The sequence below is a fragment of the Chelmon rostratus genome, chromosome 23, assembly GCF_017976325.1.
Source record: "Chelmon rostratus isolate fCheRos1 chromosome 23, fCheRos1.pri, whole genome shotgun sequence".
NCBI classification, from domain to species: domain Eukaryota; kingdom Metazoa; phylum Chordata; class Actinopteri; order Chaetodontiformes; family Chaetodontidae; genus Chelmon; species Chelmon rostratus.
The window spans coordinates 2,712,302-2,733,355 of NC_055680.1; the positions used below are offsets into that span (position 1 = coordinate 2,712,302).

The following is a 21,054-nucleotide window of genomic DNA, read 5'->3' on the forward strand; positions in this document are numbered from 1 at the left end:
ATTTGGAATATTTGGAATAAATGAATGAAGCTAGTTTTTCCCCATCATGTAGTGAGATTTCACAGTCAACACACTAATGAAAAGCGGAAAAAATATATAGAAAAATAAATATCTGTACCTGAATCTGAAAAATCTGAATTTCTGGGTGACATGAACAGAGCGCAAGGTTGATTTATTATTTAGCGCCCTCTAGTGTTAGAAAATTGTAAGTGTAATTGTGTACGTCATCAAGAGTGCGCCGAATTCTCTCACGCATGCGCAAGAATGTGCAGCTGACAAATTTCAAACTGCACGGCGGGTAGTTGAATCCGAAGCAGAAAAAAACAACAAAGGTTCATTGTCGAAGATTTAACCAAAAGTGGAAGAAAATGACCAGCACATTGAAAGGAATCACTCTCAAAGGAAGCGCGGAGCTAGTGGCCGAGTTTTTCTGTAAGTATATAACGTTTTATTCATCCTATTTCTTCTTTTAGCAGGTCGTTTCGAGCGCTTTCGACATGCATTGCTAATATGCTACAGGGCCTGTGTAATGTAGCTTTAGTACAATCGGCATGGCAATATTAGCTCCGTAAAAAAAGAAAGAAAAAATGAAGTGCTGGGTCGAAAATACTTATGCTCCACTCTTCGGAGCACAAAACTAAAAAAAATGTGAATTTGCTTTGTTAAAATTTTCAATTTTTGAGCTTGAACGTGTTCAGAGCTGAGTGCACCGCCCACCACGGACCTCACTGGTCAAGATGTGCGGAACGAACTGAACAGGACAAAGATTTCAGTTGACATTTTGCAATATTAGATGCTGATCAGTGTAAGTTATTATATATGCCGAATTCACCAGAAGACTATAACCTGTCGGGAAAGTTGTTGGTGTCTTTGCTAGTAAGGTTGGCAGCATTTCTACATAGTCGGTTCATGGCCGAGGTTCGCTCGTTTACTGCATCTTCAATGCTAAATGAAAGAGCACACACACAGCAGTGCTAACGTTGCGTTTTCTTAATCGCAAAGCGAAATCACTTTAAAGATAAAAACGATACAATAGATGGTAAAACTGATACTGTAATTTTACATTTTAAGTTTGCATGTGTAGCTTATCTCTCTAGTTTGACCTTATGACTCACTTTCCCCCACAGCATTTGGCATCAACAGCATCCTGTACCAGCGCGGCATCTATCCTCCAGAGACATTCAGCAGAGTCACCCACTATGACATGAGCCTTCAACTTACCACTGATCCCAAACTGAAGAACTACCTGACCAACGTGGTATCTCAGCTCAAAGGTATCCTCAGTGGACTGCTTCTTTATACTTTGAATGCCTCACATTTGTGCTTTTCACAGATGTTTGTACAGTGGATTTTCATTCTAACTTTGAAGAAGAAAAAAAAATGTATATCATTAAGCCCCATTAACTCTCCCAAAGACCCAGAGAGGTCAGTTATTCCCTTGTCCTAATGTGATTTATGAAATGGATTTTGCACAGATGTAAACTGAGACTTAAACCCAGCACATTCCCTTGTCTTTAAGGTTCAGCCTGAGTGAACCTGACCTGTGCTCCTAAATGTGAGACCTGAAACCATATTGCTTTATTTCATTCATTACTGACAGTTTGCTCGCCCCCGTAATGCAACGCATTGGCTACGCTCTTGTATCTCACACTGTTCTCTTTGGACACTGCACTTCTTCTGAAAGCACACTGGAATACATCACTCTGAAAAGTAGCAGAAATTTGTGGGGGGGGGGGGGGGGGGGGGGGACGGGGGGGGGGGGGGGGGGGGGGGAATAGGCGACTTTAGAATTAAATCTACTCACATTTATATTTGACTGTTTTCATATATCTTTTGTACTGACCGCAGAAGGCAAGTATTGTATTGGAACCCATGCAGACTGTTCGGTGTCAGGGTGTCACTCAGTGAATGTGTGTGTTCTCTGTGTTGCAGAATGGCTGTTTGAGTGCACAGTGCAGAAGCTGGTGTTGGTGATCACATGTCTGGAAACCAACGAGGTGCTGGAGCGATGGCAGTTTGACATTCAGTGCGACAAATCTGCCAAGGAGAGCAGGTCAGCTCCTCTACTGTGTATTTATTGGCAGCAATTTTGAAATAATTTGACGCTAGTTCAGTCTACTTTACTGTTGAATTTAGGTGAAGAATGATAATGCATTGTGATTGATTTCTCAGAATGTGTCTTTGCGTGTAGCATTTAATGACATCTAGCGCTGAGGTTGCAACCGAATGCCTCTCACCCCAGTGCCAGTAGAGCTAGTGTTTGGTTTGTCCTTTCTGGGCTACTGTAGAAACATGGTGGACTCACTATAAGAGGACCAGCTCCCTCTGTATCTATAAAGAGCTTATTCTATGGTAAAGAAAACATGATGATCCTTAGTGTCAGGTGATTATATATTATATTGCATTTCTGCCAGTAGATCCCCTTACATCCCACTCACTGGACCTTTAATCAAGTATCAGGCCAATCAGATTCCAGCAGGTGGCAGTCATGAGCCATCTGCCGTGGCCACACACACTTTGTCAGTTGAAGTCTGGTGTTATTCCATATTTTGTCAAAACGGGTTAGGGACCCCCAGCAGGAGTGACAGACCGACAAAACACATTGTAGATTATTTTGCCAGGCTTGTCATAAGGAGCTGTTTAGAAAGATTTTTAAAAATTCACTTAAAACAACAAAGTATAAGAGTAAATGGATAATTATTGCCACAGAATCAAAATCACTTGTTTGCACTGATTTGGGTTTTTCGTATTGAAAAGTTGAAATCGGTGTTTGTGACAAAGCATGTTTGAGTCATGCAGGACTAAAGTTAAAAGCAAAGGGTGGTAACATCCCCTGCTACCAATCCCCCGTGGTTACATTTATCTAACCTTCACTCAGCTGACTGTGCATGATGCATGCAGCTGATCACAACACAAGATTGTACTTTGTACTTGAGAATCCTGCAAATTGAGAGCGCTGCCGTAGTTCTGATGGAGCACTGAAGTCACCCTTGCATCAGCTGATCAGTTATTTTCATTCATGCATAACTGAATAGTAACAGTCATGCAATTACACACACACACACGTTAAGGGTGGGCATTATGATCTGACAGTTGTTACTTGGACACTGCCTCATTTCAGTGTCTATGTACACAGTATTTTAGACCATGCATGTTAACTTAGTAAACTCTGTTCCCCAGTGCTCCCAGAGACAAGTCCATTAAGACAATTCAGGATGAGATCCGCTCCGTTATCAGACAGATAACAGCCACGGTTACTTTCCTGCCGCTGCTGGAGACACCATGTGAGTAACCAGACTGTTTTCCCTTTCATTCTACCAACAATCTGAGGTTTGTCTCAGTTTCAGTTCTCGATTGCGGGCATGTAACAGTTGACTTTTGATCCTCTGACCTTTGCCCTCTCGTCTCTAGGTGCTTTCGACCTCCTTGTCTACACAGACAAAGACCTGGTGGTTCCCGAAAAGTGGGAAGAGTCTGGGCCGCAGATCATCGACCAGTCAGAGGAGGTGCGTTTACGCTCGTTCACCACCTCAATCCACAAGGTGAACAGCATGGTAGCGTACAAGAAGACCGACTCAATTTAAACCTCTAAACCGTGGCCCCCTCTGCACCGCGTGAGCTGTATATAGCACCAACCACTGCCCCTTAGAGAGTAGATTTTACACTGCAGTTTCCTACCTCGGTGTCTGCCCAATTTTGTGTACACTGAGGACCCAGTGTTCTGCTTTCATTTCCTAAACTTCACTTGTCTTTTTGAGAAGGATGCGGTGGCAACCTGCTCTGTCTACCCTGATGTAAATATTTCTCATAAGCAGTGATTTGTCTATTAGGAATGTCTGTCTCTGTCTTTAGTATTGTCTCCTTTCTCTCAAGTTGGCACCCTCTGTTTTAGAAGCTAGCCATTTATATGTTAAACTTTTATAAAATGTCATAAATAAATGTCTTTCACATAGGTTTCTTTTTATGATTTTTACTCTTTTTGACCTGTAGGTGGCAGTGCAGCATAAGTCACTAGCTGGTTCTGGGGGATTGGGTATGGGTTTGCAGTGTGCACAGTATCCTACATTATGAAACAACACAGACAAGACAGAAAATACGCATTTCTCTTAAATGGGACAAACCATTTACTTGGCTCACAGTTGTCAGTGGTGTGGACAGTTGCAGATGTGGAACACCTCATTCATGATGCTAACATTACAGTTTCTCACCTGCAAGACTGCATGATATCCTCAAGTCTTAACTAAAAAAACGTTCTCACTGGTGTAATGCTCTCATGTACATGCAACAAGTTCTCAAAAACAAGCAGTAAGGAAATAGATACTTTGTTTTTTGAAGAAGCATAAAGGTGAGGCAACAGGCACATATATTACAGTCCTGGAGACTTGTTCAAAGTACAAAATACAACCACAGATACAAATGAGCCTTCTCAGCATGTGCGTCTACAAAATTGTTTAGTTAAGACGGGGTTATCAAGCCTGTTGCTGCTAGGAAAATGCACCTAGCTGGCACCTGATACTGTGCATACCGAGCACTAAAGTTTGTGTTGTAAAGTCTTCAGAGTGATGGTATATATCCAGGAGGAGCCCATTGCTGCTCACCACTGAGCAGACCCACTGGTTCATCTGGGGGTTGATTTTTTCCTGTAGTTCATGCTAAAAGTGGTTGTTGTGTTTGCACACGGGGTTGTTGCACTATTCGGTGCGGCAGTGGTTCTCAGCCTTTTTGGTTTGGGACACCTTCATCACGGGTTATGATCTGAGTGTGGAACCTCAGCACTGTGTTGGTACGAACTCGCCTGTCTAGAAGCTTTCACTGTCGAATGTTGTCAAGTACCAAAAGCTGGGATTGATGTCTGGTCAGATTTCTAATGTTACCCTGATTTAAATCTTTTTTTGTCCCAGTTTTTGAGTATTTCATTTAGACACAGTTTTTTACAGCTTACCTTATACTACAGGCATGTTGTGAAATCTTTAAAGAAATAAAATTGTTTTTTTTTTGTTTGTTTGTTTTGGTATCCTTGTAGAGTGCGGAGACTCCACACTCTGCTTGGCAGACACATTGCACTTCAGGCAGGACCCTGCATGATCTCATGTTTCTAATGTAAAGGTTTTCGGTTGCTGTAACTTCAAATTTTACTGTTTAACTGTGCTTCAGTCACGAAACCTTGTCCAAAGGATCAGGGAACATGTGGGCAGACTGACCACTGCTCAGTGTAGCATGGTCAGAGATGGAGAGCTGGTAGTCAGAGCTAACAAGCCATGAGAAGCTACTGTCAGACAGACATGGAGTCTGAAGATGCTTTTATGGTCACTATAAGGGGAGTGTATGTCACTGTGTGACCACCTGTGTTGTTGCTCAGCCAGCAGATCCACTTTGAGAGGCTCTAGGGTTTGTGGGGGGGTGTCAGTCGACAGCCGAAGCCCTGATGTTTAATGTTACCGTTCCTCAGCCTGATATATCTTGTTAAGCTCTGAATACAGGACGCTTATTGATGGGCTAATGTTTACTACCACTGCAGGGGAATAAATCTTGTTCGTCTTGTCGTTTTTCTGCCAGTGCTCATTAGTCTTGCTAATGCTAATGGAACCAGCAGCTATTTGTGAAAATAGCTATATAAAACTGACAGAAACACCTGTATCAACATGTGAATGACAGGATGGGTACAGATTGGAACTAGCATCGGAAATTTTAAGTGATATCCAATCCTAGTGTGGACAATCAGAACAAACAATAATATTGATTTGTCTTTCTTTGTATCCCTTTCATAATTTGGTGGTGGTAGTGATCCCTCAGATTTATTAAGGGACCTCTTTCTTGGGTCTCGACCATAAGGTTGAGAACCACTGCTCTACGAGAGTAGACTAGAGTACTAGAGTACACTAGAGTGTACCAAAGCTAGATGACACCCCTGTGCCATCATATTAGTTGGTTTCCACCAAAGTTCAGTTATGTTCTACTGGTTGAAATACGAAACCCGTAAATCATAACAGTCTGGTCATGCTGCCCACAACTTAATGCAAACTCAACTCCATCATTCAGCTATAAAAACGAGATATAAAAGAATCTCTTATAGGGGAAAAGCATGTGGACAAATAAAAAGTTTTTTTTATTTGAATGGTGAATTGGTCCTGTTATCACAACAAGGCAGTGGAAAAATCTAGACCCATTTCCCTTTGAAATTGATAGCCTAGTCTTTGGCTCTTTTACATAAAAAAAAAAAAATTCAAATAACACAATACAGTACACTTCCAAATGTCATCTGAAAGAGTTGTTACTACGAAAGGTCCTTCAAAAAAGCGGTGGAAGGGATTTATTTTAAGTATGAAAACTACATTTCCTATATAAAGAAGTGTGTGCTCCTGATAAAAGGATGACCTTACAATATATAAACTCTAATAAATATATAAAACAAAAAATAAATATGCAATAGTTAAGACAATGAGTGAAACGTTACAAAAGACTCAAACCGTGTGCTGTGACAGACATTTAACAAGCTTATCAGATTATTGTGACACTGTAAAGATATGCGTACAATCCCACTGTAATGGTGCCTTCCCCTACAGTTCACTACCCGTGAGAGAGTGTAGGTGACACTCCACGATGAAAGCCACTCTGTGCAAAAATAAAAATGGCTATGGTATAAATATATCTTAGTGCTGACTGCTATTTTCTCTGGTGAGTGAAAGCCCATGAACGGATGATTGTGACGGGAAGACAAGTCTCGCAAAGCTTGGCGAATTGAGCACGACCTTTGAAACAAGGAGTCCGCATTATGAACACAAAATTGCACGTCGTTGTCACTTTGCCATGAGTTAGCTAACAGTTATACTCATAACATGCAATTTGTTTCAGGTTTTCTGTTAAGGAATAAAACGCGTTGGGTCTTGTTTTTGTAGTTTTGAGCATCATTTCTATCTGTTTTGATATGCACTCCCCAAAGTTGCTGCTGAGATCAGGGAACGTGGTGGCATCGCTAAAGTCTAGCAGGATAAGAGCTGATCACAATGGCTGTAAACAGATTATCCAAACCTCGAAAGTAATTTTTTACAATAAACGTTAAGTCCAATAAACTGTGATGGATGTTTACAGGACATTTTGGTGGGTAATTTTATCATTCACCTTGGTTTTCTTTGTGTTTAGGCATAATTAGCAAACGTTAGCATACTAACACACAAAACTAAGATGGCGAACATGGGAAAGATATAGTATCTCACCACGGTACCCTACACATCAGCATGCTCGTATTGTCCTGGTGAACCGGTTAGCATACTTATGTTAGCATTTAGCTCAAACCACTGCTGTGCCTAAGTAAAGCCTGACTGCTAGGCTAGCATGGTTCTAAGTCTTGTTTAGTGATGCTGCTGCACTCCCAGATCTGAGCAATTAACCTGGTTTAGTACAATCTTATTATTCCAAATAGAAATGATGGCCAAACCTGCAAAAATAAGGCCGAATTTGTAAGAGCCTGGAATTATTCTTGAAGAGTTAGAAAACCTACTTTAAGGTTGCAAAAGTTGAAGGCAAGTGTATCTGCCCTGTCGCTGTCAAACCAAATCCAGTGTTTTTTCCCAATACATAATCTTTTCCTGATAGGAAAATTAATTTTTTGGCCACTTTCCGTGCATAAAGTGTGTTATTTGTCCTTGCGTGTCATGCTAATTTAATGAAATTTTGTGAGACCTGGTTGCACAAGGCAAACCCTGGAAATATGTGTTGGTTGAAAACCAAAATGGTGTGGCATCACACCAAGCCGTTGACCAGCCCCTTCTCGCACTCCTCGGCCAAACGCTTCCAATGCTGCCGATTTTTCTGACATCCTTCCAACAACGGGGAGCAATACTCCGACATGCCAGCCAAGGTCTGTGACAGTGACAGAGACATTTTATTTAACAAGCAAAATTCAGTGAACATTGTTCTTGTCTCAAATTTTTTCCACAATGTGAGACAGGCTGACAGCATCTTTCCAGCAAGTGAGAAATAATAGGACAAGTGTCCATCATTGCCATTGGCAAAATGCCTTTTTCACCTATTCATTTGGTACTGTGGTTTCCAGAGACAAACACGAGTCACCGCAAGTTAAATTGGTTATATTACCTCATATAACTGAGTGCAGATGGCATCAATGAAGGACACCTGCATGCTGGGAATCTTATCTCTTTTCTCACGATTCATTAGGTCCTAAAGTGAAACGATAGAAAAAACACATGTAAACCATATGCAAAGAGAGTGCAGAAATGTTGCAGTTTGTAAGCATATGAAGACACTTTCTGGTCAATTTCTTTGACAGAATATGAAGTTCTGTTCGGCTATTTCTAGGAGCCACAGCTACTGATCTTCACAGATTCTAAATGATTAGCAGGACACTACCACAAGATCTCATTTTGCTTAAAACACAACCAAAACGATGAATCAATTATCGAAAAAGTTAATTTTCTTTTCATCAACAAGTAAGATGATTGTTTCAGCTCCAAACAATTTTTAAAAAAAGAATTTCAGAGATGGTTTGCAAATTTAGCAGCATTTTTTGTTCTAAAAAGGACTCCTGATCTGACATAAGAGTTGAATTATTTATTGTTTATTAATTTCTGGGGAGACCACACATGTATGGACCAGGGACAGACACAAACAAAATGACAGACGTGATTCATTACACAATTACATCATTCAGAGTCAAAAAAATAATACAAAGATTTTTTTATGTTTGCATGGTGCAAAGATTAGAGGGACCAGAAAAGTCCTAGAATCATTAGGGAACATGAAAAGCTACAGCTGAGTACAACAACCCGAAGACAGCACACAATGATTGAAAACCAAAGGACCCAGAATGGATCCCTGAGGGACACCACAGCTAATCTTGTACTTATTAGACAACCACTAACAGTGACACACTTACACTGGGCTCAATGTTCAGCTCGCGTCTTTCCTTGTCCCCCTGCTCGAAGAACTCTGTCGCTACCAGCTCCGCAATCTGCATCAGAGAGAAGAAAATTATGAGAAAGAAGCTTTTAGCAAAAGCAGAGGTGTTGATTTGAAAATTTAATGAACTTTAAGCTGATTAAAAATGATGCGTGACAAAAAGAAAGCATATGAAGGATGCATGTAAAATATTAACAGTTTTAGTTCCAAACATTTTACGACAAGCAAAAACTGGGAACAGTGGTTTTCTTCTATTCACGTATTGCAACAAGAAGAACAAAGTCTGTTCAGGTTGCACAGATTCCACAATTCAACTTAGGCTCTCACAGTTTTCTTTGTCAACATCACCAGCAAATCTACAGTTTGATTTGGATGTGACTCCACATCAGGTGGGTGTATGACATTTTTAGCTATGCAAATCACAATGCTGTACTTAACCGTGGAAACTCTCTGGCGTACAACTGTGTTAGCTTGAATTTCAGTGGAGGCATTTTAATGAACACCCTAGGAGGCTGATTTTGGGAACGGGGTTGGGACATCCTACCACGGAGAAGACATAATAGCTCTCCTGCTGCCAGAATCAACATAGCCAAACTGTATTATAAATTATGAAATGCCTGGAGAACAAGATTTGTATATATACAAAGAAAGAAAGAAGGAACAATTGTGACAGCTTGAAGAACCAAGGGAAAACAAAAGCATGCAAGAAACGGCTAGACAGACATAATGTGAGAGAAAGTATGTATTATAGAGGCAAGTCAAAAAGAAAACAAAGTAAAATTTAGTAAGAAAGAGGGAGAGGTCTGCCAAAAGAGGTAGTCACTCTAAGTTAATGGTCTCCGTCTGCTTACAGAGAGGTAAATGAGATCTGACTTCAGCCTCGAGCTCCAATCAGCATCACTTTGAGCGCATGTGTGTTAAAGCCATCTGCAGCTCACTGATTGAGTCTGTAATCAAGGCACAGTTCTATGGAGCTGCAGGGGGACTCACCCAGAGAGAGAGCTTATTATAGTTGACTAAAGCCAACACTAAGCATGAGGCAAATGTTAACCTGCGAGGCTAACTAACTTCGTCTTTATTTACTTACCCTCATGTCAGTCAAAAAACGAACTTTCGTTTGTCTGCATAGCGCAGCAAGTTAGCTCCATGTTAAAATAACTTCAGTGGTCAGGAACTGCTTCATTAGACTTCCAACAACAGCAAGAAGGACCTACAGCTGGATTTATGAAAGCATTTCAAAACTGTTGATTTTGGAGGATGCTTGCACACACTTGAGCCATATGTTCATGATCAGAACAGTCAAACAAGTAAAACTGTTGGGGTCATTGGTCATTTAAGGCTGCCTAAATCAAAACCCAGTCAAAAATCGAGACGCGGGGGTGGGGTGGCTGAAAGATTTGAGTTTGAGACCAGAACAACTTGTATCTTTAAAGAAAATCCTGGTCATAATTAAATCGGGTACTACACTGATAATTCTCTTTCATGCTTTATTCCCATCAGTGGAGATAACATTGTACTCACGAAACCAATTGTGGAAATTTAGGAACGTGCCAATCTCACAATAACCAAGCCAGACGGGACAAGAAACACGAGAAGATCAGACATGTTGTAAACAAACCAGCAGTTAATCTAGATGACCTAAACCACTTTATTTGGAAAGTAAGTGCACCCGAAATGCTGTAATAATTCTTATCAAAACAGGTCAGGCTAAACTAAATGTTTGTTTAAAACCTGTATGATTTTGTGTTTCTTGTCTTTTAGCTATGTTGCTGCACTCACACATCCTAGATAAAGCCTAATTTACCAGAACGGTCTCAAGAATGAAAGCCAAAGCAACAAAAATATGACTCCAGTTGTAACAAACCAGAGCTATCCTTTATCTGTGTCGGTGACCATTGCACATAAGACAGAATTACACACACATTTAGGACGTGAAGGATGTCTAGCAAATACAGGCCCTGACAGAACCGCAAGTCGTCCTCAGTCCAAGACCAAGCAAACTTCATTTAAGACTGAATCTTGCATTCTAGGTGCTACCTAGAAAAGGAAGCAAACCTGTAGGTCGCAAACATCTCAAGGGTTGTAGCAGAAAGTCATGCCCATGGATGGTTCAATTACAATTACAACAAAGCTAGACTTGGTACAAAAGGGAAACAACCTGCTGAGCCAGCCTGAAGACACACACAATATAACCACAATGTTAAAGTTCGATTCATGTCAGGAAAGTTTGTTGCATGACCCCTCTCTCTGCCAACATTTCCTGTCCATCTACACACCGCCAGCTATCAAGTAAAGAGAAAATCCACCCCATCCTGTTATTTCAATGTTAACCATATATGGTTGTTTAAAGCTGCATTAAACAATTCATACTGGATCAGCGGACTATGTGTAAAGTGAAAGGTGTCCCTTGTGGCATACTCAGAGAATCATAACTAATTCCACTGTTCCCAGAGCTTTTTAGTGTCTTTCCCAGTCTTTGCCACAATTTCCAGCCGTAGCAGCGCAAGCAGCTGTTTTCAGTAAAACAGCTCACTGCATATTATTACACACTGGACAGAACCGGTGCCAGGGACTTCATTTTGGTGCCAGTCCTTTTGTCATTTTGTGGACTCAACTTTAAACAAAGTTACAAATCTCAAACGGATTAAGGTCGAGTTGAACGGTTCTGGAACCAAAAGTTAAACGTTCACCTGCAAACTAAAGCCCAATGCATCAATGCAGAGGACAAGAAGACAAAGAGGAAATAATATTCTCTTCAGTTTCCAGGCACTGTTTGATAATGAGATCCAGGTGAGGTGCTTGTGTGTTTAAGTGAGAGAACATATTTGCATGTGTATTCATGTTTACTGCCCTGAATGGTTTTAGAGGTGTCATCTGAGGACGGGGCCACAGCTGTTCCTATTAATGAGCGCTCACTTGTCAACCCACGCGAGCGCACACACACTCATGCATAGTGTGTGTGCCGGCCTGAGCCTCTCTCCACTGTGCCCGTGGTTCCTAATGAGGTGCAGACTAACAAAGGTCAGCAGGGAGATAAGGAGAGCGATGAAACAAATATGTGTGTGTGTGTGTGAGAGAGAGACAGAGAGAGAGAGCGAGGGAGGGTGTAAAGAAGTAAATAGAGTGTGAAATGGCAGAATCAAAGATGAAAGAGGGACAAACGTATGAAGCACAAGCACTGCACTGCTCTTTAACCTTTACGAACGTTGCACTTCAGGCCACACCTCTACCTGTGATGTCACAGCAGGTGTTTCTAATTGGTTTCCAAATGCAAAACACCTGCTGTGAAATCACTGATTAGGGCGGGTCCAGGCCCCACCAAGGGTTGCAGAAAATCAGCACATCTGACGGTGCTCACCAGTGGGAGAGGCCCTATCTGTCCTGAGAGTGCCTGCCAACACCTGGCAACGACCCAAAAAGTTCACCTTCTACAGAATCAGATTATTCTCCAACTCCATCCTCCATACTCCACGGACCCACCATCAGACTGCTCAGCTCTCCCAGGCTGATAGTGCCTGGAGCTGACGGCAGCACTGGTCGGACTGCAGGAGGAAACTAATCAGGTACATGTGAGAGGCATCATTTGGGTTTGCTATCGTTGAGTCTCAGACTGACTGTTTTTGTTTGCTTCCTGGGATCCTGACCAGGAGGTTTTGTTGAGATGTTATGATGTATAAGGACGTATGCCTTATGATGGAGGAGATAAACACGTCACATATCCTACAGAAACTACTGACAATAACGTATACCAACGAAGGCTTAAAACCTGCAGTGTAGCCAAAGCAAATAGATCAGTGAGAAGGATATATGGGATTGGTTTTTACCCTTTTCTGCACTGGCCATGGCTTGGTGATGGCTGAGATATCGCACGCAGTCATCAGCATTGACCTAAAGGGGGAAATACATTGACAGACTGATTTTCACAGAGCCACACCCCATAAATAACTGCCAATAGTAGATCCGCATAGCATGAGGCTACAGCCAACCATTGTGAGTGAGTTTATGGTGCTGGAGGTCAAACCTGAGTGTGTTTTATGAGTTTAAAGACACTTTATATCTGTGTGAAGAGACTTCTGGGGAATTAAAGCTGCAGCTAATGCACAAACGTCTAAAATTCAAGTAAAGTTATCAATAATAGTAGATGTAACAGTGATTTCGTTGCACACAGATACTGTATACAGGTGTCTTAAAGGAATAGTCCACATTTTGAGAAATACGCTTATACACTTTCTTTCCTAGAGAGAGATGAGACGATTGATAGCAATCTCATGTGTATGGGTGTTGAGTATGGAATTGCATGCGATTAGCTTATCTTAGCATAAACGCTGGAAAAATGAGGAAACAGCTAGCCCGGCTATCCAAGGGGGAGTTGAATCTAGAGCAACTGGACTTGTTTAACTGTAGATGCTTGAAAACTGTTTGCCTCTCGTCCAAGGGCTGTCTTCAGTTTTGACTGACTGGTGGGAAGTCCCAAGTGACCTCAGGTGCCTCCTCTTACCATTACAACATTACAACAGGTGGTACCAATGACCTCGATAACGACCCCACAGAGGTTAAATACCTGGGACTGCCCACAAGTCAGAACTGGAAAAGCTCACTGGATGAGAGGTGGAATGTTTTCAAGTTTCGACCCTAGATTCAACCCTCCTTGGATAACCTTGACCCGGGTGACTGGGAATCTTCATGTTTTTATTCTAAATGATTTAACTTAACAATTTCAGTTTTTCAAAGAGTTTACAAGAGTGAGTTTAACCCAATGTCTGGTTCCTCTCTGTTCATGACAATTCAGTTCTACAGCCTGTGCAACAGTCTACAGAAAAAGATTTGGAAAAAAGACTTAGATGTCTACTGATGACACTTTAGCTTAATTTGTTAAATAGTTATGACATCACAAATATGATATCAAGTGTCTTTTCAAGCAGGCTTTAGCTACTTTCCATTAAAAATAGTTGGCAATACCAGTAACACGCTGGAACTATTTCTTAGTGAACAACAGCCGGGTGTGGGAATGAGCATGTTTCCCCAAATGTGGAACTGTTCCTTTAAAATCACAGCGTGTGTCCCAGTGTTGGTGGACCTGCTTTTCAGCATGTTTGAGTTTTGGAGGGCCGTGCTCACCTCAGTAAGTCTCTGTGATGTTCGTCCTCCCAAACAAACTGACTGTTCTTGGTGAGCTCAAAGAACTCCCCGCGCCTCCTGACAACACACACACACACACACACGTACAATGACACAACAGATATATAACCTTATATAACACCTACTTACCTCCTCTACCACCCACTGTCTAGACTTAAAAAGAGGGATGAGATAAGAGCTGAACTCGCTGAGGTAATGAAAACATGCAAAATTAAGAGAGTGAAAGAAAAAATTAGAGGTTCAAATTGTAGAAATTTAAGCAAAATAATGAATATTATATGTTGAGGGCAGGCAAGACAAACAGTCATAAAACTCCAAGTCTTTGTGCAAACAAATCTGAATGCTGCTCTAATCAATATGTTTGTTCAAATTCACAATCCCACTAAGAATTATCAAGAAAGTCTACAACTCCATCAGTTTTTTTAGACTCTTTTGCTCATTATTTGGTTTTCTGGCCTGCAAACTCTGTTCTTGTCAACCTTGTTCCCAGCAGCACTCACAAACACTTTTAGACATTAGACAACTGTGTATTTATTGAGAGATTTTCAGGTCAATCGTTTGTGCTGTTATTGTTATTGAAAAGTCTGCAGCTTCTACACTGCTGACACCTCACTTGAAAAAGAGCTGAATCTCACCTGCTTCACCCCAAAATTAAAGGGGCATAGTATCACATGTAAAGATTATATCAACAATGCAAAATAATTTAGAGAACATAGAGAATAGATCTACAGATGAGAGGCACCTGCCAACATGATAACAGCTGCAGACACAATGCATAGGAAGCAGCGTGAGCACAGATGAGACTGAGCTGCTGATGCCCAGCAGTGTCTGTTCCACCATTATTGGATCATCATAATCATCCCTTCATTGGTCTGAAATGGAGCTATTAAGAGGGAAAAATCTTTCACTTAAATCTACATATGTTTCCATGATGGAAAAATATCCCACCACTATGAATCTGCCTAGGATAACCCACTTCTTGTGCTATTAACCTCCTGACTGAAGACAGGGCTGGGGCTCACTGCTCTCCTTTACCAATATTTAAAAGAAAGGAATGCTAAACAAAACTTTTGCTAAAAGCTACCAACTCTACAACCACTGATTGTACATTTTTCTGGTTTTGGCATTGTGTGCGTTCTCTTTGCTTTTCATTTGCCTGACACGTTCCCGTGCCTTCATCACAGCTGATGAACTGCTCTGCATCATAAGCGTGGTGCTGGTTTTACTTCACTAATGTGCTTAAATTATGCTGCTCTGGAACTGCACATGTAAATTAGCTCTGAGGTAACTCTGTTATAAACTGTGCCATACTCTGCGATGCAATAAAGACATTTTCAGTGTCCTGGAGTAACAATCAGTCAAAATACTCCCCATTCTACCTGCTACCCCCTTCTTTCCTCTGCCCAAATCGACTTTTCTCCCCCAGCCCCCCTCCCCCTCGACCCCTCTCCAGTCAGATTTCCATCTGGGCTTGACGTTTGGTACCTACTTCATGTACAGGGCCAGGTCGGTGGCCAGAATAGCCCTCTCGATCATCTTCAGAGTGGTCTTGTACTCATCTAGCGAGAGACCGCTCAGGATCTGGTTGCCCTGGAGAGAGAGAAACAAAGAGAAAGAACAATGTAAGTGCAGGGACTGCTCCGGATTTTATTTAATGATTTCCACTAACAGAGTATATACATGACCGTTTGACAGTGTGTGTGTGTGCGTGCGCAGAGCGAGACAGCACCCCTCTACGGAGTAGATACTAGGTATTGATAGCGCTGACCGCAGTTTGTACAGTGATAGACCACCAAGGGGTTGCCATGACAACGCAAGACTGCAAAGACAAACACACACACAACCAAATAAGTCAAACAACTGAATCCAGTCCACGTCTTGAGTGTTTATTAGCATATGAGTTGACACATTATTCCATGTGCTTTCCATTTCAAGTGCTTTTAAGACCGTGTATTTGCATTAACGCTCACCAGCCTGCAAGGTTTGCAATGGTGTGTGTGTGTGTGTGTGCTTGCATCTGTGCGGAAATGTCTGCATGTGTTCAGCAGCAGTTGAGGTAAGTGGTGCCGTATAGTTGGGAGTGTGTTGTGAGTTTGTTTTGAGGCCATAAAGATGAGAGCAGGCTGCAAGTGACTGGATTTTATTGGGCCATCAGAAAGTTCTGTGGCAGGCGAGCAGCTGGAAAATGAACAGAATAGGCAGAATTAAAAAAAAGATCCAGATCCAGGATCCTGCAGGATGCAGGCAGCAGCATTAAGTTCCTGTAAACAGCCATGACCACATCGTTGTTTCCCCAGAAAGCACTGGCAACTTCAGGCTGAACGATGTGAACTGGGACTTTGAGGAAATCCCTTCAAAGTGCTTTCAGCCTGACTCTATATGTTCATGTAATATAAACATTCCTGATAACCCTGTTTATGTAAAGGCTGTAGATCTGTAGGTCCATCGTCATTAGGCTATTTATAAGACGAAGTTCGGTTCATCCATTTACAGCAACGCAGAAAAATGCAGACGGTTTTGGTTTAATCTGTGTGTGGCCCGCCGCTTCACACACCTGGGCAGGGCTGCACCAGATATTTGTAAATCCACTTTTCGCATTTATGTATGAACTCATTCCTAAGTTGTTAGTAGCTACTGGCTGGTTTCCAGCAAACATCTTCACTGAGTAGATCAGTTTCTAGGAAACATCGGTAGTGCCGTCCAGTCAATTTATGAAATGATATATTAAGCTTAATGACGACATTTTATAAATTGTTTTGGTGTGCATTTGCATATATAGAAAAATATCAGTTATGCTGTTACAAATTTACAGAAAATGATTTAATGCAACAGCTATAGCTGGCAGTTACTGTGTGTAAATCTTTAGCAACGAGTAACCTCTGATAAACACTCGTTTGTGCAGTGAAACGCATTTTAATTTAGTTATGCGTAAACCTCATTTTAGTTAACACAAAGAACAAACTGCACAAACCGAGTTCCCTGCAGGAACGCCTGCAGCTTGGCTTGGCTTTGTAAGCTACACTGCTGAGGGATGTCCATGTTATTGCACTGAGAAGTCAAATTAGCGGGGAGAATGAGTGAAGATGATTTGGACAGTTTCTAGTTATATTACACACAAAAAGTTATTGCATTGTGGGCACAATAGTTTTATTACATTATGGGTGTGCTATTACATTATTAGCAGTTATTAAATTATTCGTTTCTACTGTGATCTTTGGCATTGGCAATGAATTCTGGATCCTGCAAAAGCCATCTCTACCCTTAAACGGGAATCTGGAACATAAACAGGAAAAATGTGGACATGTAGCAGTCGCTGTCGTGGGACCACATCTGACCTGAGACCTGCTGTATAATGTGAAAGACAGCACGGAGCTTTGCAAAGCATGAGCGTTCTGAAATCATTTCTGAGGCTGGCTGGGAGCCACGTCGGGACACCATGAGAGGAAGGAGACGGAGCCTCTTGATTGCACCTGCCAAGAGCTGAATCAGCCGCAGCTGTGAAAGGCCAACTAATGTCATCTTTTGCATAACTGCGATGAGGATGAAAACACAGGCGTGAATTTGCCTGATGTTTGTGCTCCCTGTGTCCTGCTGCTACTACACTCACATCCATGGTGATAGTGGCAGCTCCTCCTTTCCTCCCCTCACATGTAGCTGTAAACGCAGCGCAGACAGCTGGTCGTCTGAGACCGCGGCACTATGTTGGCAGTGCCATCTCAGACATCAGCTGAGCATAGTGAGCGCTTGGTGCGTGTGATCAAATGTGAGTTGTTTTTTGCTGGAGACGGCTGCCCGTGGGGGCTGATGAGTGTGTTTCAGACACAGTGATACCAGAAATGGAGTGTAAAACAAAAACAATGCACTTGAGGAAGCTAAAAAGCTCAGCAGGGCTGCAGAGTTAGATTACAATTCTTTGCTTTTTAGGCACGATGAGTGTCCTATTAAACATCTCACAGCCGACTGGCGCAGTGTTGGTATCAAAATGTTGTTTAAAGCTGCACCAATAAATATTTCTGTATTAACAATGGATCAAATGACTGTGTGTGATGTATGCTCATTGTAACAAACCACAGAGGATTATCATCCAGCTCTGCAGCTACCGTCGTCTCTGCAGAGCCTTTTAGTGTCTTTCAGCTGATTCTTTTGGTTAGTTTTACTCTTTTGGTTTAGTTTTGGCAGCAGGCCGCTGTTTTAATTGAAAACGCTCAGCAACAAACAGCAGACAGACACAGTTCGAGAAGAGTTGGTGAATAAAATGGAGCATTTAGTTAAGTTGGAGACAGATATTTTTCTCAGGGGATGGAGGAGGCCAAAACAGAGCTAACAGGAAAGTAAATATTGGACTTGTTGACTCTAAAGGAATACTAATGTGTGTGCGGCATGTGCCCTGACACTGGATACAAACTGAGCAGGACATTTTAAAGTAGAAAAATAACCCTGTCAGTGCTATCTGTGTATCGGTCTTGTCTAATTTTTTGCTGTAGATTGTGCAGATCCTCAGCTATAGCTAGCTGGACTTTCAAAAAAAAAAAAACAAAAAAAACAAAACACACAACATGATATAATATTGTTTAATATTTTCATTTTCTTACAAAAATGAATGTTATTTTAAGTCTATATCAGTGTGAACAGACTCATGAAAAGTCCACAGTGATTCAAGATAGTGGACAAGAAAATTCTCTAAAAACCAACAGTTCAACTACCACTGAATGATTCCTGATCTCAACAAAAAAAACTCTTCTTCAGGATCCCAGGAAGCAAACAAAAATACTCAGTTTGAGAAGCAATACAACATCTGAGCAAAGATCGTAAACCCAAGCTTAGCGATTCTCCAGCATCTCCGGTTACCTCCTGCGGTCCGGCCGGTGCTGCTGTCAGCTCCAGGGAATTCAATGGTGGGTCCACGGTAGAACTCGTGAATTATGAATTATCACTCTAAGGATTGACTGGACCTCTTCCACTGGTGAGTAATGTTAGTTGTGTGCATCCTCTGAATTCATTAATATTCTGTGGGCCGGTTAGGAAGCTTTGGCAAGGCAGAGGTGGCCCCCAGGCCTCCAGTTGACGATCACTAGTGTAAAATAACACTTCCTTTCATTTAGAACATTTTCATTTTTTAGAAAGGGATTTTTTTTAGTCTTTACTGTTTAAGTAAATGTTTTTTAATAATAAAAAAAAGGATGGGCCACTGATGTTGCCTTTACTTTGGTAACTGGTGTGCAGAGGGATGGTGCAAAGAAAAGAAAGAATGGGTTGCTGCTGGAAGCTGGAAGTCTTTCTATGTTTGTGTGTGTGTGTGTCTGTGTGTGTGTGAGTACACCTACAGGGCTGTTGAGGATCATGAGGCAGTGGTCAAAATGGTGATGCTCCATGGTGGAGTGGCAGTAGAGCTGGGCCAGTGGGTGGTCGCTCCTGGACACACACACACACACATACAAGAAGTAAGAAACACACAGTGGATAAAGTGTGCTCCCACACATTTCTATACAATCATACATGCAGTGATGTGAGTCATGCTCTCCAGCTGTACCTCTGTATGTAGGAGTTGTTGACTCCTCTGTGGTCCAGGTCGTGGCTGAGAGTTGCAATCATTAAAGCCAAGACCTCCATATCATTCAGGTTATTCTGTCGGGAGACGGATGAGTGGATGAAGTAAGAGCACGGAAGGACGAAAGGGAAAAAACTCCCACAAACTACGGCAACATAAAGGCAGCTGCTTAACCGATGACAATGTGTTGCCACAATCCAACCAAACAAAAGCCTCATAGCTGAGTACACACAGGGCTGCTGTAACTCTCCACACAGTGTTGGCAGTGTGGGCGCTCAGCACGCAGCCTGGAGTGGACAGCAAGGCCGTTTCTGCATATGACACAACAGCTTTTACAACAAAGCTGAGAGCAGGGCTCCAGCATGGCTGACTGCAGCCATCCATTATATGTCTTGTTTAAAATCATGTAAATTTGACATCAATCATCACTATTTTCTGAATACATTTGCCTTTTGGGTTGATTTCCTAAATTCCATGCAGTCGGTTGTTTCAATTCATTTTACTTCACTAGACAAAAATACAAAAATCATTGGGTTGGTCCTTTAACATGAGGATAAAAGCGGAACATGTTGCCTGTCTGATTGGCTGCACTGACCTGCAAGCGTCCGGACTTGAGGAGGGCGAACATGCTCTGAGCGGTGTTGAAGGCGTGCCTCCAGTTGTGATAAGCCACATTCTTCCTGTAGTTCTTCTTCACACTCAGAATCCACTGGCATAAACTCTACAGAGGAGAGAGAGGGCAGAGGAAGATTTATTCAAGCCTTGTGAGTGGAGGTGCACCACGTGAGATCAGCAGATATTGACATAATAAAGGCCTTAAAAGTCAATACTCCTGTCCAAGATAGATCCTTGAAATTAGATAACAATGCAGGTGTTGTCCTCAGGGACTGTGTACCATAAACTCTCATGTAGTCATGACACAGCAGTTCAAAATAATGGCCAACATGAAAAAATAAAGGTCAGTTACGAAAGATAAAAATTGATAAGGGGCTGCATTATCTGTACTCTAGTAGCTCATGAGCAATCACTCTAAAAGATACAATCAATAAAAGTGAACAATTCCTGCAGATGTGTCCGATTGAAAGGAACAAAAGAGGTATTACCCTTTAAGCTGCTCCGAGGCTTTTAATGTGAAACATCTGAGCAGGAAGTGCTGAGTTTTACTGCAGCAGCAGTTCATCAGATTGAAAAATCGGCTTGAAATAACTGGTGAATGTTTTTTGAACATTAAAGCATGCAAACGCTTTCTAGCAGACACCCAAAATATATGTCTGAACCTGAAAATTAGCATAATATGGGACCTTTTAATCAAATGACCACAAACAAACTCAAATCGGGTGTTATTCCAGCACAGAAGTACTGGTTGCACTGCACTCAAAGAGAATTTTGAAGGAAACAGGCTTCATAGACACCAAATAGAGGGGAGCACTCAGTCACAGCGGCAAACAAAA

General features: G+C 41.8%; 2 protein-coding genes across 3 annotated transcripts in view; one reads left to right on the top strand and one right to left on the bottom strand.

Annotated features, from left to right (window-relative positions):
- The first annotated feature begins 285 nt into the window (after nucleotides 1–285).
- Nucleotides 286–4,978, top strand: mad2l1 (MAD2 mitotic arrest deficient-like 1 (yeast)). The gene is made up of 5 exons (XM_041965176.1): nucleotides 286–432; nucleotides 1,128–1,274; nucleotides 1,933–2,053; nucleotides 3,181–3,284; nucleotides 3,412–4,978. The coding sequence occupies exons 1-5, from the start codon at nucleotides 369–371 to the stop codon at nucleotides 3,582–3,584; spliced, it is 609 nt and encodes a 202-aa protein (XP_041821110.1). The 5' UTR covers nucleotides 286–368; the 3' UTR covers nucleotides 3,585–4,978.
- A 1,059-nt stretch (nucleotides 4,979–6,037) lies between these two features.
- The window catches only part of pde5ab (phosphodiesterase 5A, cGMP-specific, b), a 52,778-nt gene continuing 37,761 nt past the window's right edge, over nucleotides 6,038–21,054 (bottom strand). For both annotated transcript variants that reach the window (XM_041965175.1, XM_041965174.1), the window contains exons 14-22: nucleotides 20,199–20,324; nucleotides 19,586–19,680; nucleotides 19,380–19,467; nucleotides 15,545–15,645; nucleotides 14,035–14,112; nucleotides 12,741–12,804; nucleotides 8,894–8,968; nucleotides 8,095–8,178; nucleotides 6,038–7,860 (exon numbers count right to left, since the gene is read on the bottom strand). In XM_041965175.1, the coding sequence (XP_041821109.1) occupies nucleotides 7,741–7,860; nucleotides 8,095–8,178; nucleotides 8,894–8,968; nucleotides 12,741–12,804; nucleotides 14,035–14,112; nucleotides 15,545–15,645; nucleotides 19,380–19,467; nucleotides 19,586–19,680; nucleotides 20,199–20,324 (831 nt within the window). In that variant the 3' untranslated portion in view covers nucleotides 6,038–7,740. The remainder of the gene's footprint in view (nucleotides 7,861–8,094; nucleotides 8,179–8,893; nucleotides 8,969–12,740; nucleotides 12,805–14,034; nucleotides 14,113–15,544; nucleotides 15,646–19,379; nucleotides 19,468–19,585; nucleotides 19,681–20,198; nucleotides 20,325–21,054) is intronic.

Excerpts from the sequence above, each read along its gene's own strand:
- mad2l1 (XM_041965176.1), top strand. The coding sequence starts at position 369 with ATGACCAGCACATTGAAAGGAATCACTCTCAAAGGAAGCGCGGAGCTA. Across the intron at positions 433-1,127 it reads GCTAGTGGCCGAGTTTTTCT|CATTTGGCATCAACAGCATC; the intron begins GTAAGTATATAA and ends TTTCCCCCACAG. Across the intron at positions 2,054-3,180 it reads AAATCTGCCAAGGAGAGCAG|TGCTCCCAGAGACAAGTCCA; the intron begins GTCAGCTCCTCT and ends TCTGTTCCCCAG.